The sequence below is a fragment of the Convolutriloba macropyga genome, chromosome 11 (assembly GCF_964194025.1).
Source record: "Convolutriloba macropyga chromosome 11, txConMacr16.3, whole genome shotgun sequence".
Lineage (NCBI taxonomy): Eukaryota > Metazoa > Xenacoelomorpha > Acoela > Convolutidae > Convolutriloba > Convolutriloba macropyga.
The window spans coordinates 42,362,559-42,388,640 of record NC_134478.1 but is presented as its reverse complement, the minus strand read 5'-3'; the positions used below and the strand labels follow the sequence as shown (position 1 = coordinate 42,388,640).

Here is a 26,082-nt window from a genome sequence, read left to right as displayed (position 1 = left end):
TAGGATGACTTTACAAGGGATTGGAAGGTTGAGAAAAGTGACCATTTACGTTTTTCGCCAGGTACCAGTTTAATCATTGAAAAACGTTATAATATCGTAACACAGAACGTATGTTTGACTATATTGGTGGGACTATCTGCTTTTTCCCTCTCAATTGGCTACTTGCATTTGGTTTTTGGTGTCCTCGCTACCTATTAATGATTCAAACTGAATGCACTCAGAGAAAAGTCTCATTTACAGAACAAAAAGTCGATTATAACATTATATATCATTAGCAGGAACGCTCTGGATGCTTTTTTATGACCCTTTTTAATGCTTACCAAGTGATTCACATTTGGTGTGAACAGAATGAACCATTGAAACGATCATTGAACTTTTTTTCTGGAAACGAGTATTTCAAACACGTTATCGACGGTAAAGTTGATATGAAACTTTCCGATTAGGCCCGAGAGAAAAATAACTTTAAGGCGAAAAAATTTTGGACCCCGTTTTTCTTCCTTAAACTGTGTGGTAGTTTCAGTAGGAGTGCCGTTATGCTATAGGATGACTTTACAAGGGATTGGAAGGTTGAGAAAAGTGACCATTTACGTTTTTCGCCAGGTACCTGTTTAATCATTGAAAAACGTTATAATATCGTAACACAGAACGTATGATTGACTATATTGGGGGGACTATCTGCTTTTTCCCTCTCAATTGGTTACTTGCATTTGGTTCCTTGTGTTTTTGCTACCTATTAATGATTCAAACTGAATGCACAAAGAGAAAAGTCTCATTTACAGAACAAAAAGTCGATTATAACATTATATATCATTAGCAGGAACGCTCTGGATGCTTTTTTATGACCCTTTTTAATGCTTACCAAGTGATTCACATTTGGTATGAACAGAATGAACCATTGAAACGATCATTGAAGTTTTTTCTGGAAACGAGTATTTCAAACACGTTATCGACGGTAAAGTTGATATGAAACTTTCCGATTAGGCCCGAGAGAAAAATAACTTTAAGGCGAAAAAATTTTGGACCCCGTTTTTCTTCCTTAAACTGTGTGGTAGCTTCAGTAGGAGTGCCGTTATGCTATAGGACGACTTTACAAGGGATTGGAAGGTTGAGAAAAGTGACCATTTACGTTTTTCGCCAGGTACCTGTTTAATCATTGAAAAACGTTATAATATCGTAACACAGAACGTATGTTTGACTATATTGGTGGGACTATCTGCATTTTCCTTCTCAATTGGCTACTTGCATTTGGTTTTTTGTGTCCTCGCTACCTATTAATGATTCAAACTGAATGCACTCACAGAAAAGTCTCATTTACAGAACAAAAAGTCGATTATAACATTATATATCATGAGCAGGAACGCTCTGGATGCTTTTTTATGACCTTTTTTAATGCTTACTAAGTGATTCACACTTGGTGTGAACAGAATGAACCATCGAAACGATCATTGAACTTTTTTTCTGGAAACGAGTACTTCAAACACGTTATCGATGGTAAAGTTGATATGAAACTTTCCGATTAGGCCCGAGAGAAAAATAACTTTAGGGCGAAAAAATTTCGGACCCCGTTTTTCTTCCTTAAACTGTGTAGTAGTTTCAGTAGGAGCGCCGTTATGCTATAGGATGACTTTACAAGGGATTGGAAGGTTGAGAAAAGTGACCATTTACGTTTTTCGCCAGGTACCTGTTTAATCATTGAAAAACGTTATAATATCGTAACACAGAACGTATGTTTGACTATATTGGTGGGACTATCTGCTTTTTCCCTCTCAATTGGCTACTTGAATTTGTTTTTTGGTGTCCTCGCTACCTATTAATGATTCAAACTGAATGCACGCAGAGAAAAGTCTCATTTACAGAACAAAAAGTCGATTATAACATTATATATCATGAGCAGGAACGCTCTGGATGCTTTTTTATGACCTTTTTTAATGCTTACCAAGTGATTCACACTTGGTGTGAACAGAATGAACCATCGAAACGATCATTGAACTTTTTTCTGGAAACGAGTACTTCAAACACGTTATCGATGGTAAAGTTGATATGAAACTTTCCGATTAGGCCCGAGAGAAAAATAACTTTAGGGCGAAAAAATTTCGGACCCCGTTTTTCTTCCTTAAACTGTGTGGTAGTTTCAGTAGGAGTGCCGTTATGCTATAGGATGACTTTACAAGGGATTGGAAGGTTGAGAAAAGTGACCATTTACGTTTTTCGCCAGGTACCTGTTTAATCATTGAAAAACGTTATAATATCGTAACACAGAACGTATGATTGACTATATTGGGGGGACTATCTGCCTTTTCCCTCTCAACTGGTTACTTGCATTTGGTTTTTTGTGTCCTTGCTACCTATTAATGATTCAAACTGAATGCACTCACAGAAAAGTCTCATTTACAGAACAAAAAGTCGATTATAACATTATATATCATAAGCAGGAACGCTCTGGATGCTTTTTTATGACCCTTTTTAATGCTTACCAAGTGATTCACACTTTGTGTGAACAGAATGAACCATCGAAACGATCATTGAACTTTTTTTCTGGAAACGAGTACTTCAAACACGTTATCGATGGTAAAGTTGATATGAAACTTTCCGATTAGGCCCGAGAGAAAAATAACTTTAGGGCGAAAAAATTTCGGACCCCGTTTTTCTTCCTTAAACTGTGTGGTAGTTTCAGTAGGAGTGCCGTTATGCTATAGGATGACTTTACAAGGGATTGGAAGGTTGAGAAAAGTGACCATTTACGTTTTTCGCCAGGTACCTGTTTAATCATTGAAAAACGTTATAATATCGTAACACAGAACGTATGATTGACTATATTGGGGGGACTATCTGCCTTTTCCCTCTCAACTGGTTACTTGCATTTGGTTTTTTGTGTCCTTGCTACCTGTTAATGATTCAAAGTGAATGCACTCACAGAAAAGTCTCATTTACAGAACAAAAAGTCGATTATAACATTATATATCATAAGCAGGAACGCTCTGGATGCTTTTTTATGACCCTTTTTAATGCTTACCAAGTGATTCACACTTGGTGTGAACAGAATGAACCATTGAAACGATCATTGAACTTTTTTTGTGGAAACGAGTATTTCAAACACGTTATCGACGGTAAAGTTGATATGAAACTTTCCGATTAGGCCCGAGAGAAAAATAACTTTAAGGCAAAAAATTTTGGACCCCGTTTTTCTTCCTTAAACTGTGTGGTAGTTTCAGTAGGAGTGCCGTTATGCTATAGGATGACTTTACAAGGGATTGGAAGGTTGAGAAAAGTGACCCTTTACGTTTTTCGCCAGGTACCTGTTTAATCATTGAAAAACGTTATAATATCGTAACACAGAACGTATGATTGACTATATTGGGGGGACTATCTGCTTTTTCCCTCTCAATCGGTTACTTGCATTTGGTTTTTTGTGTCCTTGCTACCTATTAATGATTCAAAGTGAATGCACTCACAGAAAAGTCTCATTTACAGAACAAAAAGTCGATTATAACATTATATATCATAAGCAGGAACTCTCTGGATGCCTTTTTATGGCCCTTTTTAGTGCTTACCAAGTTATTCACACTTGTTGTAAACAGAATGAACCATTGCAACGATCATTGAACTATTTTTGTGGAAACGAGTCTCTCAAATACTTTATCGACGGTAAAGTTGATATGAAACTTTCCGATTAGGCCCGAGAGAAAAATAACTTTAAGGCGAAAAGTTTTTGGACCCCGTTTTTCTTCCTTAAACTGTGTGGTAATTTCAGTAGGAGTGCCGTTATGCTATAGGATGACTTTACAAGGGATTGGAAGGTTGAGAAAAGTGACCATTTACGTTTTTCGCCAGGTACCTGTTTAATCATTGAAAAACGTTATAATATCGTAACACAGAACGTATGATTGACTATATTGGGGGGACTATCTGCTTTTTCCCTCTCAATCGGTTACTTGCATTTGGTTTTTTGTGTCCTTGCTACCTATTAATGATTCAAAGTGAATGCACTCACAGAAAAGTCTCATTTACAGAACAAAAAGTCGATTATAACATTATATATCATAAGCAGGTACGCTCTGGATGCTTTTTTATAACCCTTTTTAATGCTTACCAAGTGATTCACACCTAGTGTGAACAGAATGAACCATTGAAACGATCATTGAACTTTTTTTCTGGAAACGAGTATTTCAAACACGTTATCGACGGTAAAGTTGATATGAAACTTTCCGATTAGGCCCGAGAGAAAAATAACTTAAAGGCTTAAAAATATTGGACCCCGTTTTTCTTCCTTAAACTGTGTGGTAATTTCAGTAGGAGTGCCGTTATGTTATAGGATGACTTTACAAGGGATTGGAAGGTTGAGAAAAGTGACCATTTACGTTTTTCGCCAGGTACCTGTTTAATCATTGAAAAACGTTATAATATCGTAACACAGAACGTATGATTGACTATATTGGGGTGACTATCTGCTTTTTCCCTCTCAATTGGTTACTTGCATTTGGTTCTTCGTGTCTTTGCTACCTATTAATGATTCAAAGTGAGTGGACTCACAGAAAAGTCTCATTTACAGAACAAAAAGTCGATTATAACATTATATATCATAAGCAGGAACTCTCTGGATGCCTTTTTATGGCCCTTTTTAGTGCTTACCAAGTTATTCACACTTGTTGTAAACAGAATGAACCATTGCAACGATCATTGAACTATTTCTGTGGAAACGAGTCTCTCAAATACTTTATCGACGGTAAAGTTGATATGAAACTTTCCGATTAGGCCCGAGAGAAAAATAACTTTAAGGCGAAAAGTTTTTGGACCCCGTTTTTCTTCCTTAATCTGTGTGGTAGTTTTAGTAGGAGTGCCGTTATGCTATAGGATGACTTTACAAGGGATTGGAAGGTTGAGAAAAGTGACCATTTACGTTTTTCGCCAGGTACCTGTTTAATCATTGAAAAACGTTATAATATCGTAACACAGAACGTATGATTGACTATATTGGGGGGACTATCTGCTTTTTCCCTCTCAATCGGTTACTTGCATTTGGTTTTTTGTGTCTTTGCAACCTATTAATGATTCAAAGTGAATGGACTCAAAGAAAAGTCTCATTTACAGAACAAAAAGTCGATTATAACATTATATATCATAAGCAAGAACGCTCTGGATGCTTTTTTATGACCCTTTTTAATGCTTATCAAGTGATTCACGCTTGGTGTGAACAGAATGAACCATTGAAACGATCATTGAACTTTTTTTTCTGGAAACGAGTATTTCAAACACGTTATCGACGGTAAAGTTGATATGAAACTTTCCGATTAGGCCCGAGAGAAAAATGACTTAAAGGCGAAAAAATTTTGGACCCCGTTTTTCTTCCTTAAACTGTGTGGTAGTTTCAGTAGGAGTGCCGTTATGCTATAGGATGACTTTACAAGGGATTGGAAGGTTGAGAAAAGTGACCATTTACGTTTTTCGCCAGGTACCTATTTAATCATTGAAAAACGTTATAATATCGTAACACAGAACGTATGATTGACTATATTGGGGGGACTATCTGCTTTTTCCCTCTCAATTGCTAACTTGCATTTGGTTCTTTGTGTCTTTGCTACCTATTAATGTTCAAAGTGAATGGACTCACAGAAAAGTCTCATTTACAGAACAAAAAGTCGATTATAACATTATATATCATAAGCAGGAACGCTCTGGATGCTTTTTTATGACCCTTTTTAATGCTTATCAAGTGATTCGCACTTGGTGTGAAGAGAATGAACCATTGAAACGATCATTGAACTTTTTTTCTCGAAACGAGTATTTCAAACACGTTATCGACGGTAAAGTTGATATGAAACTTTCCGATTAGGCCCGAGAGAAAAATAACTTTAAGGCGAAAAGTTTTTGGACCCCGTTTTTCTTCCTTAAACTGTGTGGTAGTTTCAGTAGGAGTGCCGTTATGCTATAGAATGACTTTACAAGGGATTGGAAGGTTGAGAAAAGTGACCATTTACGTTTTTCGCCAGGTACCTGTTTAATCATTGAAAAACGTTATAATATCGTAACACAGAACGTATGATTGACTCTATTGGGGGGACTATCTGCTATTTCCCTCTCAATCGGTTACTTGCATTTGGTTTTTTGTGTCTTTGCAACCTATTAATGATTCAAAGTGAATAGACTCACAGAAAAGTCTCATTTACAGAACAAAAAGTCGATTATAACATTACATATCATAAGCAGGAACTCTCTGGATGCCTTTTTATGGCCCTTTTTAATGCTTACCAAGTGATTCACACTTGTTGTGAACAGAATGAACCATTGAAACGATCATTGAACAATTTCTCCTGAAATGAGAGTTTCAAATATTTTGTTGAAGGCAGAAGTGATATGAAAGTTTCTGTTTTGAACAGAGAGCTCCCTTTGACGTCTGAACTCATAAGAGAAAAGAATCATTGAGTTAATAGGACTTTAAAATTTCACTTTTTTCTTGAACATTTTTCGACGTCTATCTTGCAAGATCTTGCAAGGTTCTTGCAAGATAGGCGTCCGGATCTTGCATCTTGCAAGATAAGCGTCATTTGCAAGAATCTTGCAAGATCTTGCAAGATAAGCGTCATTTGCAAGAATCTTGCAAGATCTTGCAAGATAAGCGTCGGAGTTCGACTAGGGTATGTATTAAGACACCAAGTCGGAGACCAGCTCCAAAGGTGGAAGAATTGGGTCTTTCCCATAATAGCCCCCCCCCATGAAATTATAGCCCCCCATTATGGTATAATTACCATGATTGGGGGGGGGGGGGGGCTATAGGTTATCTGACCACTAAGCTGGGGGGGGGGGGCTATAATGAGAAAAACCCGAAGAATTTAAATACAAAATTGGCACGGGTAGACGCTTTTAATACAATCGCCATCATTTTGCATCTTATCACCAAGAACTTAGATGAAAACAGGTTTTGCCAAGTTACTCTTAGAAGTTTTTCCAATGGACATGTTCCATGATCAGAGTACACACTCCTGTCTGACTTGAAACACATTGACGGCTATCCGAGAGTGTATGGCTTCTACAAAATGAATGACGCCTATTACGCAATGGTTCTACAGCTCCTCGGCGAGAGCTTGGAAGGTATTTATTGGTATAGCAACGTTTCAATGGTGCCCTTTGACTGTGTTACTACACTGGCTGAGGTACGTGACTGAAGCCAACGCTGATCAGACTGACCTGGGTTGCGCACAGGGGGTACCAGACCGACCTTTGATCCAGCAATATACTATCTGATTATCTCTACTATACTCTGCTCTTCTGATCAGATTTTCCAGAACGTAAACTTAATGTCAACCTCTTTCCCTGATTCGTACTTCACAACTGCTGCTCCCCCTGTACAGGACCCAAGTTGGTCTATCAGAGCTGGATCAGGACGTGGGTTTGAACCTGGGTGTTTTGTAAGCCGGTGTTACTTTTGGTTGTCAAACAAACAGCTCAATAAAAGCAGGCACCTCAGATTCCGCAAAATTGTTGAACTTAGTACTGACCATAATTCTCTTACGTTTATAACCTGAATAAAAAATAATACTGTTTCTCAACCACAGAATATGTTTTGTGAAATTGCAGAACTGCTATAATTGTTGCTTGATGACACATTTTGTAAAGGGGAACGTAAACGTAACAGCCTGATTCGAGTGTGTCTATGCTAAAAAAATGTTGAAACAATGTCTTTCTAAAATTTGGTTTTTCTCAATAAAGACTCCGCGTTCAGCAATTAGATAAAGTGTAGCACTCTCAATATTGTGAACAGATCAAATGGGAAGGCTAGATCTTCTTAGGTAATAAATTAGGAAAAACATGACGGTTGTTTTTAGCAACTAAAATCCACAATTTGTCAAGGGGACCGAAAATATAAACTGATTCGAGTGTGTCAACGCTAAAAAAAAACTGCTGTAACAATGTCTTTCTAAAAATTAGTGCTTCTCAAAAAGTCTCTGCGTATAGCAGTCAGACAAAGTACAGCCGTACCAACATTGTAAACATACCACACTGGAAGGCTACATTTTCGTGAAGCTAAAATGGGAACCACAAAACATTGTTTTTTAAAAAAAAAACAAATTAGAGCAATTTCAGTTCAATTTGTTTTGAACAAGCAATGAGATTTTGTAATTTTGGTGGTAATTAGTGGGGAAATTTTACCACTAAAAGACGCAAATCTTGCACACCGCAAATTTTTAAAGCCGCAAATCCTAAGAACAAAACTGCTTCTCAACCAAACATCTATCATTTGTTAAAAGGTAGATCTGCTTAAATTGTCTTTGGTGACATATTTTGCAAAGCAGAACGACAAAGTAAGACCCCGATTTGAGTGTGTCAACGCAAAAAAATGTTGAAAAAAAAATTTCTTTCCAATATATAGTGGCTCTCAATAAAGTATCCACGTTTAGCAGTCAGATAAAGTATAGCCCTCCCAATATTAGAAACATGCCAAACTGAAAGGCAATAATTTGGTGAGGGAAAAACGGGAATGATAGGATGATTCTTTTTAAACAAAAATTAGAACAGATTCAGCCCATTTATTTCAACAAACTTTGAGACTTTGTATTTTTGGTGGCTTTTAGTGAGGAAACATTGCCACTAAAAGCCGCAAATCTTACAAAAATAATACTCTTTCTCAACCACACAGAATTTTTTTTAAATGCAGAACTGCTATAATTTTTGTTTGATGACACATTTTGTAAAGGGGAACAAGAAATTAAGCCTGATCGGAGCCTGATCGGAGTGTATCAACGCTAAAGACGTTGCAACAATGTCTTTGCAAAACATAGTTGCTCTAAATAAAGCATCCGCGCTGGCGCTGAGCAGTCAGATGAAACTTAGCCCTCCCAATTTTGTAAACAGACCATAGTGGAAGGCTTCATTTTTGTGTGGCTATAATTGGAAGAACAGAAAAAGCTTTTTGAAAAATTTTGAGCAAATTCATTCCACTTTGTCTTGATCAAGCATTGAGATTTTGTAGTTTTGCTGGTATTCCCTGGGGAAATTTTAGCACCAAAAGCCGCAAATCTTATAAGCCGCATTTTTTTCAAGCCGCAAATCCTAAAAATAAAACTGTGTCTCAACCACACAAATAACTTTAGTTAAAAGGTAAAACTGCTTTAAGTTTTCTTGATGGCACATTTTGTAAAGGAAAACGACAAAGTAAGACCATTATTCGAGTACTTCAACGCAAAAAATTTTGCAAGGAAGTTCTTTCCAAAATAAAGGGGCTCTCAATAAAGCTTCCACTTTTAGCAGTCAGATAAAGTATAGCCCTCCCAATATTTACAGACCAATACTGAAAACAGACCACACTGAAAGGCTATAATTTCGTGAGGGAAAAATGGGAAAGATATAATTATTGTTTTTTTTACAGAAATTATAACAGATTAAGCCCAATTTTTTTTGAACAAGCTTTGAGATTTCGTATTTTTGGTGGCTTCTAGTGAGGAAACATTGCCACTAAAAGCCGCATATCTTACAAAAATAATACTCTTTTTCAACCACAGATTTTTTTTAAATGCAGAACCGCTATAATTTTTGTTTGATGACACATTTTGTAAAAGGGAACGAAAAATTAGGGGCCTGATTGAAGACTATCACTCTAAAAAAATTGAAACAATGTTTTTCCAAAATATAGTGGCCCTAAAAAAAGCATCCGCGCTGGCGCTGAGCAGTAAGACGAAATTTAGCTCCCTCAGTTTTGTAAACAGGCCATAGTGGAAGGCTTCATTTTCGTGTGGATATAATTGGAAGAACAGAAAAAGCTTTTCAAAAAATTTTGAGCTAATTCATTCCACTTTGTCTTGATCAAGCATTGAGATTTTGTAATTTTGTTGGTATTCCATGGGGAAATTTTACCACCAAAAGCCGCAAATCTTACAAGCCGCATATTTTTGAAGCCGCAAATCCTAAAAATAAAACTGTGTCTCAACCATACAAATATCTTTAGTTAAAAGCTAAAAGTGCTATAAGTTTTTTGGGTGGCACATTTTGTAAAGGAGAACGACAAAGTAAGACCATAATTCGAGTGTTCCAACCAAAAAAATGTTGAAAAGAAGTTCTTTCCAAAATAATGGGGCTCTCAATAAAGCATCCACTTTTAACGGTCAGATAAAGTATAGCCCTCCCAATATTAACAGACCAATACTGAAAACAGACCATACTCAAAGGCTATAATTTCGCAAAAAACGCAAAAAAATGTCGAAAGGAGGTTCTTTCCAAAAAAGGGGCTCTTAATAAAGCATCCACTTTTAGCAGTCAGAAAAAGTATAGCCCTCCCAATATTAACAGACGAATACTGAAAACAGACCATACTGAAAGGCTATAATTTCGTGAGGGAAAATGGGAAAGACATAATGATTGTTTTCATACAGAAATTATAACAGATTAAGCCCAATTTATTTTGAACAAGCTTTGAGATTTCGTATTTTTGGTGGCTTCTAGTGAGGAAAAATTGTCACTAAAAACCGCAAATCCTAAAAATAAAACTGCGTCTCAACCACGCAAAAACCTTTTGTTAAAAAGTAAAACTGGTTGGTGGCACATTTTGTTGTTTTTGGGGGCACATTTTTTTTTGGTGGCACATTTTGTGAAGGAGAAAGACAAAGTAAGACCCTAAGTCGAGTGTTTTAACGCAAAAAAAAATGTTGAAAAAAGTTCTTCCCAATATATAGGGGCTCTCAATAAAGCATCCACTTTTAGCAATCAGATAAATTATAGCCCTCCCAATTTTAAAAATAGACCATAATGAAAGGCTGTAATTTCGTGGGGGTAAAATGGGAAGGACAAGATGATTGTTTTCAAAAACAAATTAAAACAGATTCAACCCATTTTATTTTCAACACGTTTGAGATTTTGTAGTTTTGGTGGCTTTTAGTTGGGAAACATTGTCACACAAAAAGCCGCAAAACTTAGAATAATACTCTTTTTTCAACCACACAGAATTTTTTAAAATGCAGAACTGCTATAGTTTTTGTTTGATGACACATTTTGTAAAAGGGAACGAGAAATTAGGAGCCTGATTGAAGACTATCAACGCTAAAAAAAATTGAAACAATGTCTTTCCAAAATAAAGTGGCTCTAAATAAAGCATCCGCGAAGCAGTAAGATGAAAATTAGCCCCTCCCATATTGTAAACAGGCCATAGTGGAAGGCTACATTTTCGTGTAGTTATAATTGGAAGACAAGAAAGAGCTTTTTTTAAAAAAAAATTAGAGCTAATTCATTCCACTTTGTTTTGATCGAGCATTGAGATTTTGTAATTTTGTTGGTATTCATAGGTAAAATTTAGGTAAAATTTTACCACTAAAAGCAGCAAATCTTACAAACCGCAAATTGTCAAAGCCGCAAATCCTAAAAAAATATTGCTTCTTAACCGAAAGAAATCATTTGTCAAAAATGAAACTGCTTTACTTTTTGTTTGATGACATATTTTTGAAAGGGCAACGAGACATTAAGAGCCTGAATAGAGTGTACCAACGCTAAAAAACGTTGTAACCATGTCTTTCCAAAATATAGTGGTTTTCAATAAAAAAAAATCCGCGTTTAGCAGACATTTAAAGTAAAGCCCTCCCAATATTGTAAACAGACCATGTTAATGTTCTTTAATTTCATAAAGGCAAACTGGGAAAGACAAGATAATTTTTTTTCCAAAAACTTTAATCATTTTCAGTCCATTTTTTTGAACAAGCATTTAAATTTTGTAATTTTGATGGCTTTTATTGGGGAAACCTTGCCACTAATTGTCGCAAAACTTAACAATAATACTGTTTTTCAACCATACAATATCTTTTTTTAAATGCAGAACTGCTATATTTTCTGTTTGATGACATATTCTGGAAAGGGGAACGAGAAAAGAAGAGCCTGATTAGAGTGTATCAACGCTAGAAAAAATTTGAAATAATGTCTTTTCAAATAATAGTGGTTCTACATAAAGCATCCACGTTTAGCAGTCAGATAAAATTTAGCCCTCCCAATGTTGTAAGCAGACCATACTAGAAGGCTACATTTTCGTGTAGCTATAATTGGAAGAACAAAAAGCGTGTTTTTTAAAATTTAGGGCTAAGTCAGTCCACTTTCATTTGATCAAGCATTGAGATTTTGCAATTTTGTTATTATTTAGTGGTATAAAAACAATAAAACTGCTTCTCAGACAATATAACTGCTATAATTTTTGATTGATGACAAATTTTGTAAAAAAAACATTAAGAAATTAAGAGCCTGATTAGAACGTATCAACACAAAAAAAAGTTGAAACAATGTTTTTCAGAAAAATAGTAGTTCTCAAAAAAATTCCGCGTTTAAGAGTCAGATAAAGTATAGCCCTCCCACTATTGTAAACAGTGAAAGGGCTAACTGAAAGACCTAATTCGAGTGTTTTAACGCAAAAAAAATGTTGAAAAAAGTTCTTTCCAATACATAGCGGCTCTCAATAAAGCATCCACATTTAGCAGTCAGATAAAGTATAGCCCTCCCAATATTAAAAATAGACCATAATGAAAGGCTGTAATTTCGCAGGGGTAAAATGGGAAAGACAAAGTGATTGCTTTTAAAAACAAATTAAAACAGATTCAACTTATTTTATTTTGAACATGTTTGAGATTTTGTAATTTTGGTGGCTTTTAGTTGGGAAACATTGTCATACTAAAAGCCGCAAAACTTTTCAACCACACAATTTCTTTTTTTATTAATATGTGGAACTGCTATAATTTTTGGTTGATGGCATGTTTTGTAAAGGTAACAAGAAATTAAGAGCTTGCTTAAAGCGTATCAACGCACAAAAAACGTGGAAACAATATTTTTCCAAAATGTAGTTGTTCTCAAAAAAAATCCGCGTTTAGCAGTCAAATAAAGTACAGCACCTCCAATATTGTATACAGACCATACTGAAATTCTATGTTTTCAAGAGGGCAAACTGGGAAGGACTAGATGAATGTTTTTTTCAAAAAACTTTATACAATTTCCATCCATTTTTTGAACAAGCATTGAGCTTTTGTAATTTTTGTGGCTTTTAGTGGGAAACATTGCCACTAAAAGCCGCAAATCTTACAAACTGCAAATTTTTAAAGTCTCAAATCTTAAAAATATTACTGATTCTCAACCACACAATATCTTTTGTTAAAGTGTTGAACTGCTATAGTTTATATTTGATGACACATTTTGTAAAGAAGAAAAAAATTAAGAGGCTGATTCGAGTTTGTCAACGCTAGGAAAAGTTGAAACAATATCTTTCCTATGTATGGTTCTCAGTTAAGCATCCGCGCTTAGCTGTCAGATATAGTATAGCCCCCCAATATTGTAAACAGACCAAACTGAACGTCTAAATTTTAGTGGTGGCAAAATAGGAAAGTCAAGGCGATTGCTTTTTTTTAATCTAAAACATAATCAATACATTTTATTTTGAAGCATTTTGAGGAATCATTGCAACTTAAAGCCGCAAATCATACAATCTGCGCATTTTAAGGGCGCAAATCTTGAAAATTAATATTGCTTCTCAACGACACAATATGTTTTGTTACAATTTAATTTAGAAAAGCTATATTTTTTGTTTGATTACACATTTTGTAACACAAGCTGTCAATGCTAATAAATTGTCGAAACAAATTCTTTCCAAAATATATTCCATCTCAATAAAACTTCATCGTTTAGCAGTCAGGTAAAAGGTAGCACTCCCAATATTAAAAACAGAACATGTTAGAAGGCTGTGATTTCAAAGGCGGCTAAAATGGGAACCACAAAAGGATTGTTTTTTTTTTAAAAAAAACTGAAGCAAATCAATCCACTTTATTTTCATTAAGCATTGATATTTTGCAATTTTGGTGGTATTTAATCGGGAACTATTACCACTAAAAGCCGCAAATCGTAAAAGCTGCAAGTTTTTTAATAGATAAGTTAAAAAAGATTCATTCCATTTTATTTTAAGTAAGTATTGAAATTTAGTTTTTTTGGTGGTTTTTATTGGGGAAATATTACCACTAAGAGCGGCAAATCTTTAAAAAAATACCGTTCCTCAACCACAAATTATGTTTTGTTAAAATGTAGATCTTCTGTAATTTTTTTGATGACACATTTTGTAAAGGGGAACGAAAATATAACAGACTGATTCGAGTGTGCCAACGCTAAAAATTTGTTGAAACAATGTCTTTCTAAAAATTAGTGTTTCTCAAAAGAGTCTCTGCTTTTGGCAGGCAGATAAAGTATAACCCTCCAAACGTTGTAAACATACCATACTGGAAGGCTACAATTTCTTGGGGGATAAAATGGGAAAGACAACAAGATTGTTTTTTTTTAATTTAACCAGATTCCGTCCATTTTATTTTGAAAAAGCATTGTGATTTTGTAATTTTGGTGGTTTTTAGTTGAGAAATTTTACCAATTAAAGCCGGAAATCTTACAAGCATACAACGCTTTCGCCTTTTAAATACGCTGGCGTTTTGTCATGAATCATTTGTTTTCAGACATCTTCATGGCATAACTTAAATTATTTTGTTCCAAAAAAGTTCCAACGGAGGGATTACTTTTTTAACAAAACCGTACATTTTTTGAGACTGCAATATGCTGCCAAGATCGCAAAACGTACAACTGAAGTTTGCATTGGTTTGATTTTCTAAGAAAATGTTTGGTTGTAGCCTCACTCTTCATCGTTTTACCCTCCTATTACTTTCCGTTGTTCTCAATAAAGCCCCGCGTTTCCAATTGATTCTGCCAATCGGTTTCCAGAGTTAACTTGGTTATGCTGGTTTAGAGATTATATCGCCCGACTTATTCCTTGAGTTGCTTCCGGTATTCCGCGGGCTATGTTTTTATGCGATTTTTCGCTTCAACGGTTTTTTTTGACCTTTTTGAACTTCCAAAAACAGAATAAGCAGGTTCATCTCAAAGGGTATTGAGTTCTCGTAGAGCCTTTTGACTCAGCAGTATTTAAGTATGTGTGCCAGGGAAGCAGATTGAGAGCAACAATTTCATTATATGAGGATTGTTTCTTAGAGTTTGACCCCTCTCCCTTTAATCCCCCCACTTAACACCTTTCCTCTAAACGCCCCCATTTCCTCCTTCCCCACTCCGATCTCCGGTACCCCCCCCCCCTCTCTACCTTATTTCAACTGTAACCCCAAACAGTCTCCCCCACTCACCCCCCCCCCCCCCGCAATTGAGATTAAGCTAGCCTACTACAGCCGCTCAGCTAGCTAATGGCAAAGCCCGAAAACAGCTGCCACTTTTACTTGATATCATTTTTTTAAGATTAAATGATTCGTAATTTTTCGTTGAAGTGAATTGGTCTTTGGGAAGTCAATTATTATTGTCGTGATTTGAAGGTAAGCAGCACATTATTGCGGACAAGGTATTTTTTAATAAATTGTAAACGGAAAGCACTGTTTTCGTTTTCAGAAAAATAAAGTGTAGTATGGGATTTTCTTGTGAGCTAATTTCAACATTGTAGATTAATGATATTTGATCTTTACTTGATATATATACTCTCAAATGGTACCCAAATTGTTTCGGTGGTGTATATCAACTACATTTCGCAAACCATTATTGCTGCTAAAACAACCGTTCCTTTATACACACAGACAGCGGAGGGAAATTAATTGGGTTTTACCCAATGTTTTATTCCAACCACAAAAATTGTCGGTCATATAACAAATACCCCTCCCGTAAAGATAGGCGTAAAGATACCGTAAAAATGGTTCAAAAACAGCAAGCGCGGAAACAAGCCGAAACCAACATGTCCAATAAAACAGCGCAAAAAATCAAAAGAACAAATGCCATCACTCCTCATTTAACTGATTAACTGCACTCAAACGAAGTTTATAGCAATTATATGAGTCCTGTTGGTCTTTGTATGCAATTTGTTGCTGGACAGACTTTTCGTCTGACCCCTCAGACATTTCGTTATCAACAATTGGATAAACAGGTAGCCTCCAGCGGGCATTAAGTTCTCTTAAAGCATTTCGGCTTACTAGACTCCAAGTATGTCGTAAAAAACTGCACAATTAAATAAATTGTCTGTTGACACGACCTCAGTAGGTAATTGAGTTCAACCAGTTCTGGTTTTTGCATTCATTTGCTTTTAAATTCAATGAATGGCTGAATTGTTGTTAATTTATATAGCTGAATTGAAACTGAGAATTGTCGGTTGTCATCAATCCAAAGATGTGCATATCATCTTTTTTCTGTCAAAGCAAGATCTGTCAAAGGAAGATCATCCTTCACCCGAAGGAAGATCTGTCAAATAAAATGTAATCACGTAAGAATGGGACCTCGAAGAAGTAGCAAAAGTTGAAATCGTTAGCCTCGAGAGCTGCTGGTCCTGTATTTTTTTGTGATATGGCAGTTCTTTTATTGCTAAATCATAGTTACTTTTGAGACCACTAGTTTTGATTGAATCATACTACAATAAAATTTGTCGTCACAAATCATACAAAATAATCATTCCCTGTCGCCACCAGTATATTGCATAGTTTCTGTTGGGTTCAAAAGGTATATTTATGATAAACAGGATAACTTGTAACAAACCGTGCGTTATTTTTTTTCAATTTTCTCGCTGGCATTCAAAGCCTAGAAGAAACTTGGAGATTTTTTAGTTATACCAACAGAACTCATAGCCCCCAATTACGGCAAATATACCATGATGGGGAATGAGCTTTAATGGGGGAGGGAAAAGAAGAGAATTTTGACCTGAATCTCTGCACCAACTTCTGCACCCATCAGTATGTTTCTATCATAATTATCGGTAAAAAAAACGTTGACCGGAGAGTATTCTTTCACAGGTCTGTTTGATAAATGTGACCGCCGATTCACAGTGAAGACTGCGATAATGATAGCGGAGCAGATGATCACGAGGCTGCAGTGTCTACATGATGAGGGATATATACACAGGGACATGAAGCCAGACAACATGATGATTGGCAAAGAACAGAGCAACCAGTGGAAGGTACGCTCTGTATCTGACGAAACTCACTCAAAAATCATCGACAATAAAACGCAATTTACGTTTCTTTTCCTTCTGCTTTAATTTTAAACCCATAAAATTCGGACATTTTTTTATGAAACCATACAATCATACTTTCAGCCAGTCCGAGTACAATTTTGTGTAAGGAGGAGGGTGAATAGGCAACGTTTAAGAAGGGCCTGGCCGAAGTTGCGGCTCGAGTCGGTCCCCTGTCTCGCCCTCACCTGTTTTGGGTCACGAGTTTCATCTTGGTGAGGTTGTGGAATTCTTATATCTTTATACAGTATTCACTAAGCCATGTTTTCAAAAATGCTACATTCATCGAGGGTAAATTTTGATTGTAACCCTTCATGATGGTGTGCAGGTGTTTCTGATAGACTTTGGGCTGTGCAAACAGTACAGGGACAAGAGGACCAGAGTACAGTACGACTACAACGAGAGGAAGAACATGACTGGCACAGCGAGGTACGCCAGTGTGAACAACCACCTGGGCCTGGAACAGTCCAGGAGAGACGACATCGAGTGCTTTTTCTACATCCTGCTCTACTTCCTAAAAGGTCCGCGCCCTATTTCTGGTCGAGTGAAACAAAACATGATAGCCTAGATAAGAAACATATAAAAACGGGGTATATCTTGCCAAGATCTTGCCATGTTACATAATATCAAGATATGTACAAACTTGGAAGATCTTTGTGATAGTTTCAAAGAAACATCAAGAAACTTAGAAGTTTTCTTTATTAAAGTTTCAAAGAACGAAAGAAGAACTTACCCGACGAACTTTATTGCTGTGTCGATAAGTAATGGCCACAAAACTAAACTCAATTCTAATTTTGTTTTGGCGCTATCATTATCTTATTGACCTATCAATCATATGTCAGAAGTAAATTCTCCCAGCAACAGAAACCTGATTCTAACATCCACCGACCTCCAACTAATGAACTCGATTGTACCCAAGCCATATATGAATCTCATAAAATGTTGATGAAAATAGAAAATCACCTCCGGGATTCGGAGTTAAGATCTGTTCACATGCCAATCATGTAAAATATTTTTAGCTAATCTAAATTTTCTCTGTATATTTTCGCATAGATAACCACTCTAAATACCAGCTAATTTTTGTATATTTTCAGTCCAAAATTTAATTTAAAATTCAACTTATTGAATTCTTTGACCCGTGTTATCGGCCACGACAATGGTGTCCAGTTCAGCTACAGACAGACAAATTTTGGATCTACAGAATGCAGAATCAGCTACTGCGTGGAAGATGTCTTTTGTGGCGAAAGGTCGCGCAGAGAAGAAGAGGACAAGGTCAACAACGATGGTACTGTACAGGACCTACAGGTAACCAATCTCTTCCTTAGTATGTGCGGGCAAGATACAATTATTAAACTTAGGAGCCTAATGAGTCCTAGGAATGTGATAGACACTCTGTATAAAGACACAAGATTGGCGATTCAAAATTATATTTCTCCTAAAGAGAGAGTAGTAACGGCAGAAAGGGCTAAATTTCTGTCCGTAATACAAGGTGTAGGGGAGTCAGACGACGACTTCCTAGCTCGTCTAAGAGAAGAAGCACGCTATTGTGACTTCGAAAAACTGGAAACAGCGGCGAACCCCGAAGAGGAGTTGGTAATAATAAAGTTTATCTCAAGTTTGAGGGAGCCTGAAGCAAAACTTAGACTACTAGACGGTATTAAAGCAAAACCAGCAATGTCGGTTACTGAAATGACCGAGAGCTTACAGTTCAGAAGTCAAGCAATGGCTTTTTCAGGTTCCTCATCAGGTAATGAGCCCTTTAATGTGAAAGAAGAAGTTGGGTTCAACTTCGAAAAGACCTTTCGAAAACCAAATGAAAAAATTACGGCTATTAAAAGCAACAACATGTGCACTAGGTGTGGAGGTAAGCGACACTCTAGTAGAACCTGTCCAGCGCTAAGTGAAAAAGGCAACACCTATGAAAAGGTGGGACTCTTCTCAAAAATGTGTAGAAGCAAACCCCAACCAAATTCAGGTAAGTACAATAAACAGAATAACTTTTGCGAAGGAGAAAATGTTTCTTCAGAGCAAGCATCTCCAGCATCGAAGATGGGAATGTTTTATACTAAAGAACAAATCTTTAGCATGTCTGTGACATGTGAAAATATCTCAATAAATAACTACAAAGTAAAAATGCAGGTAGACACAAGTGCAGATAGCACAGTGATATCAAAAATGTGGACTGAGCTTGGTAAACCTCATTTGGATGGTAAGATAAGACATCTCGAAGCTTATGATGGTCATCAATTGGGATCACGCTTCTGGGATCACTTACTTGTGACATTGAATGGAACGGAAGCACGCTCACGCAAAAAGAACTAGCCGTTGTGCAGTCTGATAAAGAATTTGGACTACTTGGTAGAGATCTTCTACCCAAGCACGGTGTGAACAACATCACAGCCGAGCACCTACCTGCTGTGAAGGGTTACAAAACTCATGTAAAGCTGATACCAGGAACGCAGCCAATGTTCTGCAAAGCCCGAAAAATACCTCTACCTCTTCAAGACAAGGTCACAGAGAAGCTGAAACGAATGGTCAGACAAGGCATCCTTGCACCGGTACAGCCAGGAGGAGTCAATAATGCATCTCCAGTTGTGTGGCACAGAAAGAAGAGTGGAGAACTCAGACTTTGCGTGGACTTGTAAGTGCACATCAATGGCAAGGTCATGGATGAGTACTACCCAATACCAGAAATGGAGACGATCTTCCACAACCTACATAGGGCCTCATACTTTGGCAAAACTGAACTCTCAGATGCCTAATATCAAATTGAACTTGACGAAGAAGCAAAAGATATATGCACAATCAACACATCTCAGGGATTGTTCAAGATGTGGGGACTACCTCAGGGATTGGAAAACTACCAAGAAGCAGTTCGACAAGAGAATGCTTGCAGTCAAGAGTCGACTAGGTGAGAAACATTTTACTATTAATGAGAAAAATTCCAACTCAAAACCAGTCGATAGCCTTAGCTTTTTGGGACACTCCATTTCAAAGGAGGGAATAGCACCCGAATCCAAACATGTTGAAAAAACAAAAAATGCAAAAGCACCAACTAACAATAAACAACTCGAATCGTTTGTTGGGCTAGCTAACTTTTACGGAAGAATGATTCCTGATTTTGCAACAAAAATGCTACCCTTAAATAACATGAGAAATAGCTAGCGATTTCTCATGCGGCAAAATGCAACAAAAAGCCGTTGAAGACATAAAAAATGAATTATGTGCTAACCCACCAGTACAGCCATATAGTCTATAAAAAGAAACAAATTACTACTGACGCCTCTGAAAAAGTCATTGGCGGGTTTATTTCGCAAGAAGGACATCCAGTCATATATGTATTGAAAAAATTGACTCAAGCGGAGCAAAATTTCTCGAACATAGAGCGGGAAGCACTGGCAGTTGTGTTTGTGGTCACGAGACTAAAACAATTCCTTCTTGGAAGACGATTTACCCTACAGACTGACCACAAACCACTCAAATATCTCTTTGCACCAGACGAGGAGATCCCGAAGACAGCATCAGCGAGGATCCCAAGATGGGCAATAGCTCTAATGGGTTTTTACTATGAGTTGAAGTACACGCCAGGAGAGTAGATACCCAATGCAGATGCTTTGAGCAGAATGGATTTTGACTAGGACGAATCGGACAACGATCGAGTGTGCTTCGCAATCAATAACATCTACTTCGCCCAGAGTGATTTGGTGACCCAAGCAGAAATCAAAACTGAACTTGGAACAAACACTCTTCTAGGACATAATGAAACAAATCGAAAGCGGCAATTGGAAACATTGTTCAGAAGCGGAAAAAGGATTTGAACAACAGAAAGATGCACTTTCTTTACATAATGGAATCATCTTCAGAGGTGTTGTTCCTTTCATTCCACCCAAACTACGAGACTTGGTTTTGGCAAAAGCGCATGAGACACATCCCGGGAAGAATGCAACTGAGGCATCAGACAGATTGATAGCATGACGGCCTGGCATTACCCAAGACGTTCAACACTTTGTTAGTAAATGTAAGAATTGTCAATTGAACAGGCCTAGCCTGGGAAAAACAGTTTTTACATGACCAGAAGCCGACGTTTGGGAACGGCTCCACATGGACTGGGGTTATGATAAGGACCAAAGCAATATCCTAGTAATTGTTGACGCAGAATCTGGTTGAATAGAATACTTCCCCGCGGGAAAAAGAACATCAGAAACAGTTAAAAGATATCTTAGTCAAATCTTTGCAAGATTCGGAATACCAAAAACTTTAGTATCTGATAATGGTCCTGAATTTGTAAGTGGTGACCTTAAACAGTGTTGTGAATCACCGGGAATTAAGAAAATGGAATCATCCGTCTATCATCCAAGAGCTAATGGACTAGATGAAAGAGCAGTTTAGACAGTGAAGCGGGCATTTCAAGCGTGCAATCCCAACCTTAATGTGTCATTTGGAACATTCCTGCAAAGGGGACTGATGACAAATCGCAACACTTCAAAGACGAGGAGCAAAACTCCAGGTGAACTCTTGTGGGGACGCAGAGTAAGATTACCAGCAATAGCAGATTTCTGCTTGTGCGAACCCATTCTATTCAAGGCCAACAAAAAGACAAAGACAGTTCCTGCTACCTTAATCATCAGCAAGGGCTTGAACACATCTTTCATGCAGCCCGAAAACTCAGCACGGACTATTCTAGTGAGCGACAACAAAATTGCGAGACTAGACGAGGACAATGTGAAATCTGAACCAGCAGTGGAGGAGACCATATCTCAATCAGAACAACAACTTCAGAGCACAGATGTGGGACCTTCACTTCAAAATGAAGCGTCTGCAGCCACATTATCTGCAGAGCACCAACAACACGAAACCTCAGAGCCTTCACGAACACGAAACAGAAAACAACCCGACAGATTTGGAGAACCTATACCCACAAACTTACTTAAAGAGGAGGGAGGATGTGATAGTTTCAAAGAAACATCAAGAAACTTAGAAGATTTCCTTATTAAGGTTTCAAAGAACGAAAGAAGAACTTACCTGAGGAACTTTATTGCTGTGTCGATAAGTAATGGCCACAAAACTAAACTCAATTCTTATTTTGTTTTGGCGCTATCATTATCTTATTGACCTATCGAACATATATCAGAAGTAAATTCTCTCACCAACAGAAACCTGATTCTAACATCCACCGACCTCCAACTAATGAACTCGATTTTACCCAAGCCATATATGTTTCTCATGAAATGTTGATGAAAATAGAAAATCACCTCCGGGATTCGGAGTTAAGATCTATTCACATGCCAATCATGTAAAATATTTTTAGCTAATCTAAATTTTCTCTGTATATTTTCGCATAGATAACCAATATAAAAACAAGCTAATTTTTGTATATTTTCAGTTCAAAATTTAAATTAAAGTTCAACTTATTGAATTTTTTGACCCGTGTTATCGACCACGACAATCTTTCCATGGCTGTCAAGAAACAAGATCTTGGCGCGATTTTCACGAAAGATTATCTTCGACTTGGCAAGACGTACCAACTATTAAAAGTTCAATAGCACCCAAAAACAAGATTTCTCACAAAATTTTAGAATTAAGGAAGAATTATTAGGACCTATCAAGAATTAGCTAGAATTGTCAAGAATGTCGGAAAAAAACTGCTCCCGTTAGTTTATTAACCAACAAATGAGCCGCTTTTTTCCAGTAAGTTGAAAAACTTTATTCAGGATCGCAACCGGGAAGGCCTCTACTAAGGTCCCATACAAAAACCTAAAAACAAAAAAAAACTGCTAACATGATACATAACAGAACAAACTAAAATGGAGCAGATCTCAGTAAAATGATTAATGCTTGAGCAACTACTGTTTTTAAGCTTCTACTAAAGATGAAAAGAAAAACCATTGCCAGAAAAACAATTTTTTAAAAAAAAATCGGTTATTTTTAAATCAGGTCCTATATGCAGTTCGACATATTCCAGACAATTGTTATTAACGAACCATAGCCCCCAAAGACGAAAAAATGAAGAAAGAACAAGGATTTTAAACTTTTAAAATAAGCATTTTGAGAGGGAAAAATTTTCGACCAGGAAAGACAACTGTTGTTTTGTAAGGTCCAATTTATTAGGAAGTGTGGATGTTCTCAGGTTTAGATACGTCTACTAGTAATCACCAACCAGTTCTGTTTACACTATTTTGGTTTGAAAAGTGATTTGGTGCAAAAATTAAGCCAGAGAAGACGATGATACAACGGATCAATTTTGTAATACTAACTGTCAATAAAAACACGAAGACCCATACCACTCACTAATTGAACAATTTTGCGGATACCCTAGGGATGGAGTATTAATTTGAATACTATTAATGCCCGGGCTGAGATTTACAGTTACTCCTCAAGCCCAAAAACAGAATGTGATTTCTTAAGATAAGTGTGTAATTACGATTCAGTGTTGAACTCTCTGGAAGCAAGGTACTGGTTCTGAGCAGACCAAACTGTGGATCCCCCATCACAATAACTCGTATCTGATTTAAAAAAACATCCTTTGATTTTAAAATATACGCGTGAAGCATACAATTTCATAACTCCCCTTTCAGCAAATGTGACTGGAAGGATACGTCTTAAACCCCAGTTTTGCTGCTGATAAAAGGCAACAATAAAGCTGATCTAGTACTCTAATTTCAAAGTTTTCCATTTCAAAACGATATAATGCACCGTTTGATCAACTTTTTGCACTTCACACTTGTTCACAAACTGGTAACTACTGTTTCGCATAAAACGAGCAAAAGACCGAGAAAACGTTTTCGAAAAAATCCTTTGAGCCATAATTCAAGATTCTTGTTATTGTGGGAGATCATATTACAACAGATACCCTAGCTAAGGTATACAAAAGTTTTCAAGAATTTCAAATTTATGGACGAAAGCAAAACCTTGCTGCAGTGATCTAAAACTAAAATTTGCAAAATAATTATCTCCTTAATTTAATTTTAGTGTTTTGGAAAAACGCACAAAAACACGAGGAAACAATTGATCAATTTAGTAGTTCTGCCCGTCAAGAAAAACATAAAAACATAATTACCACCCCAACCAAAAAACTTCTTGACTATTTTAAGAATAGAGTTTTAGTATCGCAGAGTAAATCGAGGCACGACAAGTCATTGTCTACGTCACTATGAAAACTAAATGCACAAACTAAAAATATTATTGCCAATTTTGTATCAGATAAGCAAAAGGAATTTTAGTTTTTAATATACTTAATTTTGAAGTTTCCCCGCATTTGGTTCCACTTTAAAATTCCATTGAAAAACAGCGTCCAAAAAATTGTTTAGGAAATCTTGCTTGGAACATCAAACAATATTGACGCTGATCTATTGGGAAGCTTTTATGAAAACTATGAAAACAGCTATTAGACGTTAAAAACACTAAAAAGGTAATTAAGCGTTACTAGAAAACTGATTCAAACCCAAAACCAAAATGTTGTTTATTCTGTTTCTGGTGTTTCTGACGTCTGAAAAAATTTCCAGGCGTTCGTAAATTTTGGACATAATTGAACTAGGGAACTAAATGCGGACTAAATAACCAAACCACTCATTTCTTAAGAGCTTCACATTCCAGTTTTTGCCGGTTTCAATTAATTTATTTCTCCAGTCAATTCAACGCAGAGTTCATCTCACGGTTCAATTGTTGGTTAAAAAACGCCCTGTACAGGAAAACTAGAAATGAATTTTCAAACTATAAAATTCTTGAAACAGATTTTCATTAAATGAAAGTTTACTTTCATTGACTCAAAACTGTGAACAAAAATAGAAATTTTTAGCAACCCGTAACATAGTAACATAGTATTTCAGAGCTGGAGCATACTATTTCTCAGTCTGTATTTTTTTACGATCATATTTTGATCACGTGTGTTTTGCAGCGTGTGTGTATAAACACAAATTACTACAAAATAGGGCGAATTTAGGATAATCTGGATGTCACATAACAATACTAGAAAAAATGAAGTTAGTTCATAACAACTTGAAAAAAAAACAGAATTTTCTTGCTAAAGTAGTAAAGTAGTAGCTGCTCTGGATTCCAATGCCCTGGACTCATGAAAAAAAATGTCTCAGCTTATTCTGCGAAGTCTTGGAGCCAAAAAAAACTTAGATTACCATGAAACAGTACTGATATATCCTTTTATTATTGGGATATCATAAATCAGTACTATTTACTATCACAGGAGAGTTCGGGAATCAACAAAACGAGTTCAACTTTTGTTTTCTGAGGAAAGCTGAATGAAAATTTAATTCGAACTTTGAGACATAGCTTTCTGTACTTGCACAAGTTTATTTTTCTGCTTTTTCCTGTAGGAATTCTTCCCTGGCAAGGACTCAAGCCAGACCCGAAGAAGGAACGATACGAAAAAATAGCTGAGAAGAAAATCTCAACCCCAATCACAGTCCTCTGCGCAGGATTGCCAATTGAGTTCCAGATGCTCCTTTCGTATGCTAAGAACCTGACCTACTATGAGAAACCCAACTATGCTTACTGTCGGGTTCTGCTCCGAGTGCTGGCTCGTGCTGTGGGTGTGTGTTTTGATTGGAGATATGACTGGACATATGTCCAGGGTGGAAATAGGAGGACCAATTAGTAACAGCGGCATCTTTAAAAACTGTCAAACAAAAGTATTGAACCAATAAAAACTGTTTTACAGAATTTAGAAACCTTTTATTTCACAGTTTTGCTGCTTTATAGAAATTTGAAGAATTTAAAAGATTTGATGTATTCTCCCCCCCCCCCCACCCCCACCTCCCACTATTTTTTTTCCAAATTACAAATTGTGTTTTATATATAGTCCGCTGCAATGTAAAATAGCACGTGCTCCTGGGGGGGGCGTACAGTTCAAATGCCCAAAAAAAACTGGGGAAACGGAAACAAAATAGATCCAATTTTCTTATAACACAGAAGTTAGGTGTTTGAACATTTTAGGAGAACCCTCCTTTTTCGCTATCTCATCAGCACAACAATAATTATTCTGTTTAACAGGTCGATCCAATCTGAAAATCTGAGTTGAGACCTCGACTCCATGAAAAAACAAACAGTATCTCCACGCGGTACAAGTGTGTTGCAAATACGTTTTCGGATCTCGA

At 36.7% G+C, this 26,082-nt stretch overlaps 1 protein-coding gene across 1 annotated transcript in view; it reads left to right on the top strand.

Annotated features, from left to right (window-relative positions):
• LOC142349202 (casein kinase I-like) overlaps window positions 1-25,671 on the top strand; it is a 47,507-nt gene extending 21,836 nt beyond the window's left edge. Inside the window, exons 2-5 of the mRNA XM_075400610.1 lie at window positions 6,967-7,086; window positions 16,758-16,921; window positions 17,304-17,496; window positions 25,303-25,671. Of these exons, the coding sequence (XP_075256725.1) occupies window positions 6,967-7,086; window positions 16,758-16,921; window positions 17,304-17,496; window positions 25,303-25,583 (758 nt within the window). The 3' untranslated portion in view covers window positions 25,584-25,671. The remainder of the gene's footprint in view (window positions 1-6,966; window positions 7,087-16,757; window positions 16,922-17,303; window positions 17,497-25,302) is intronic.
• Window positions 25,672-26,082: the final 411 nt, after the last annotated feature.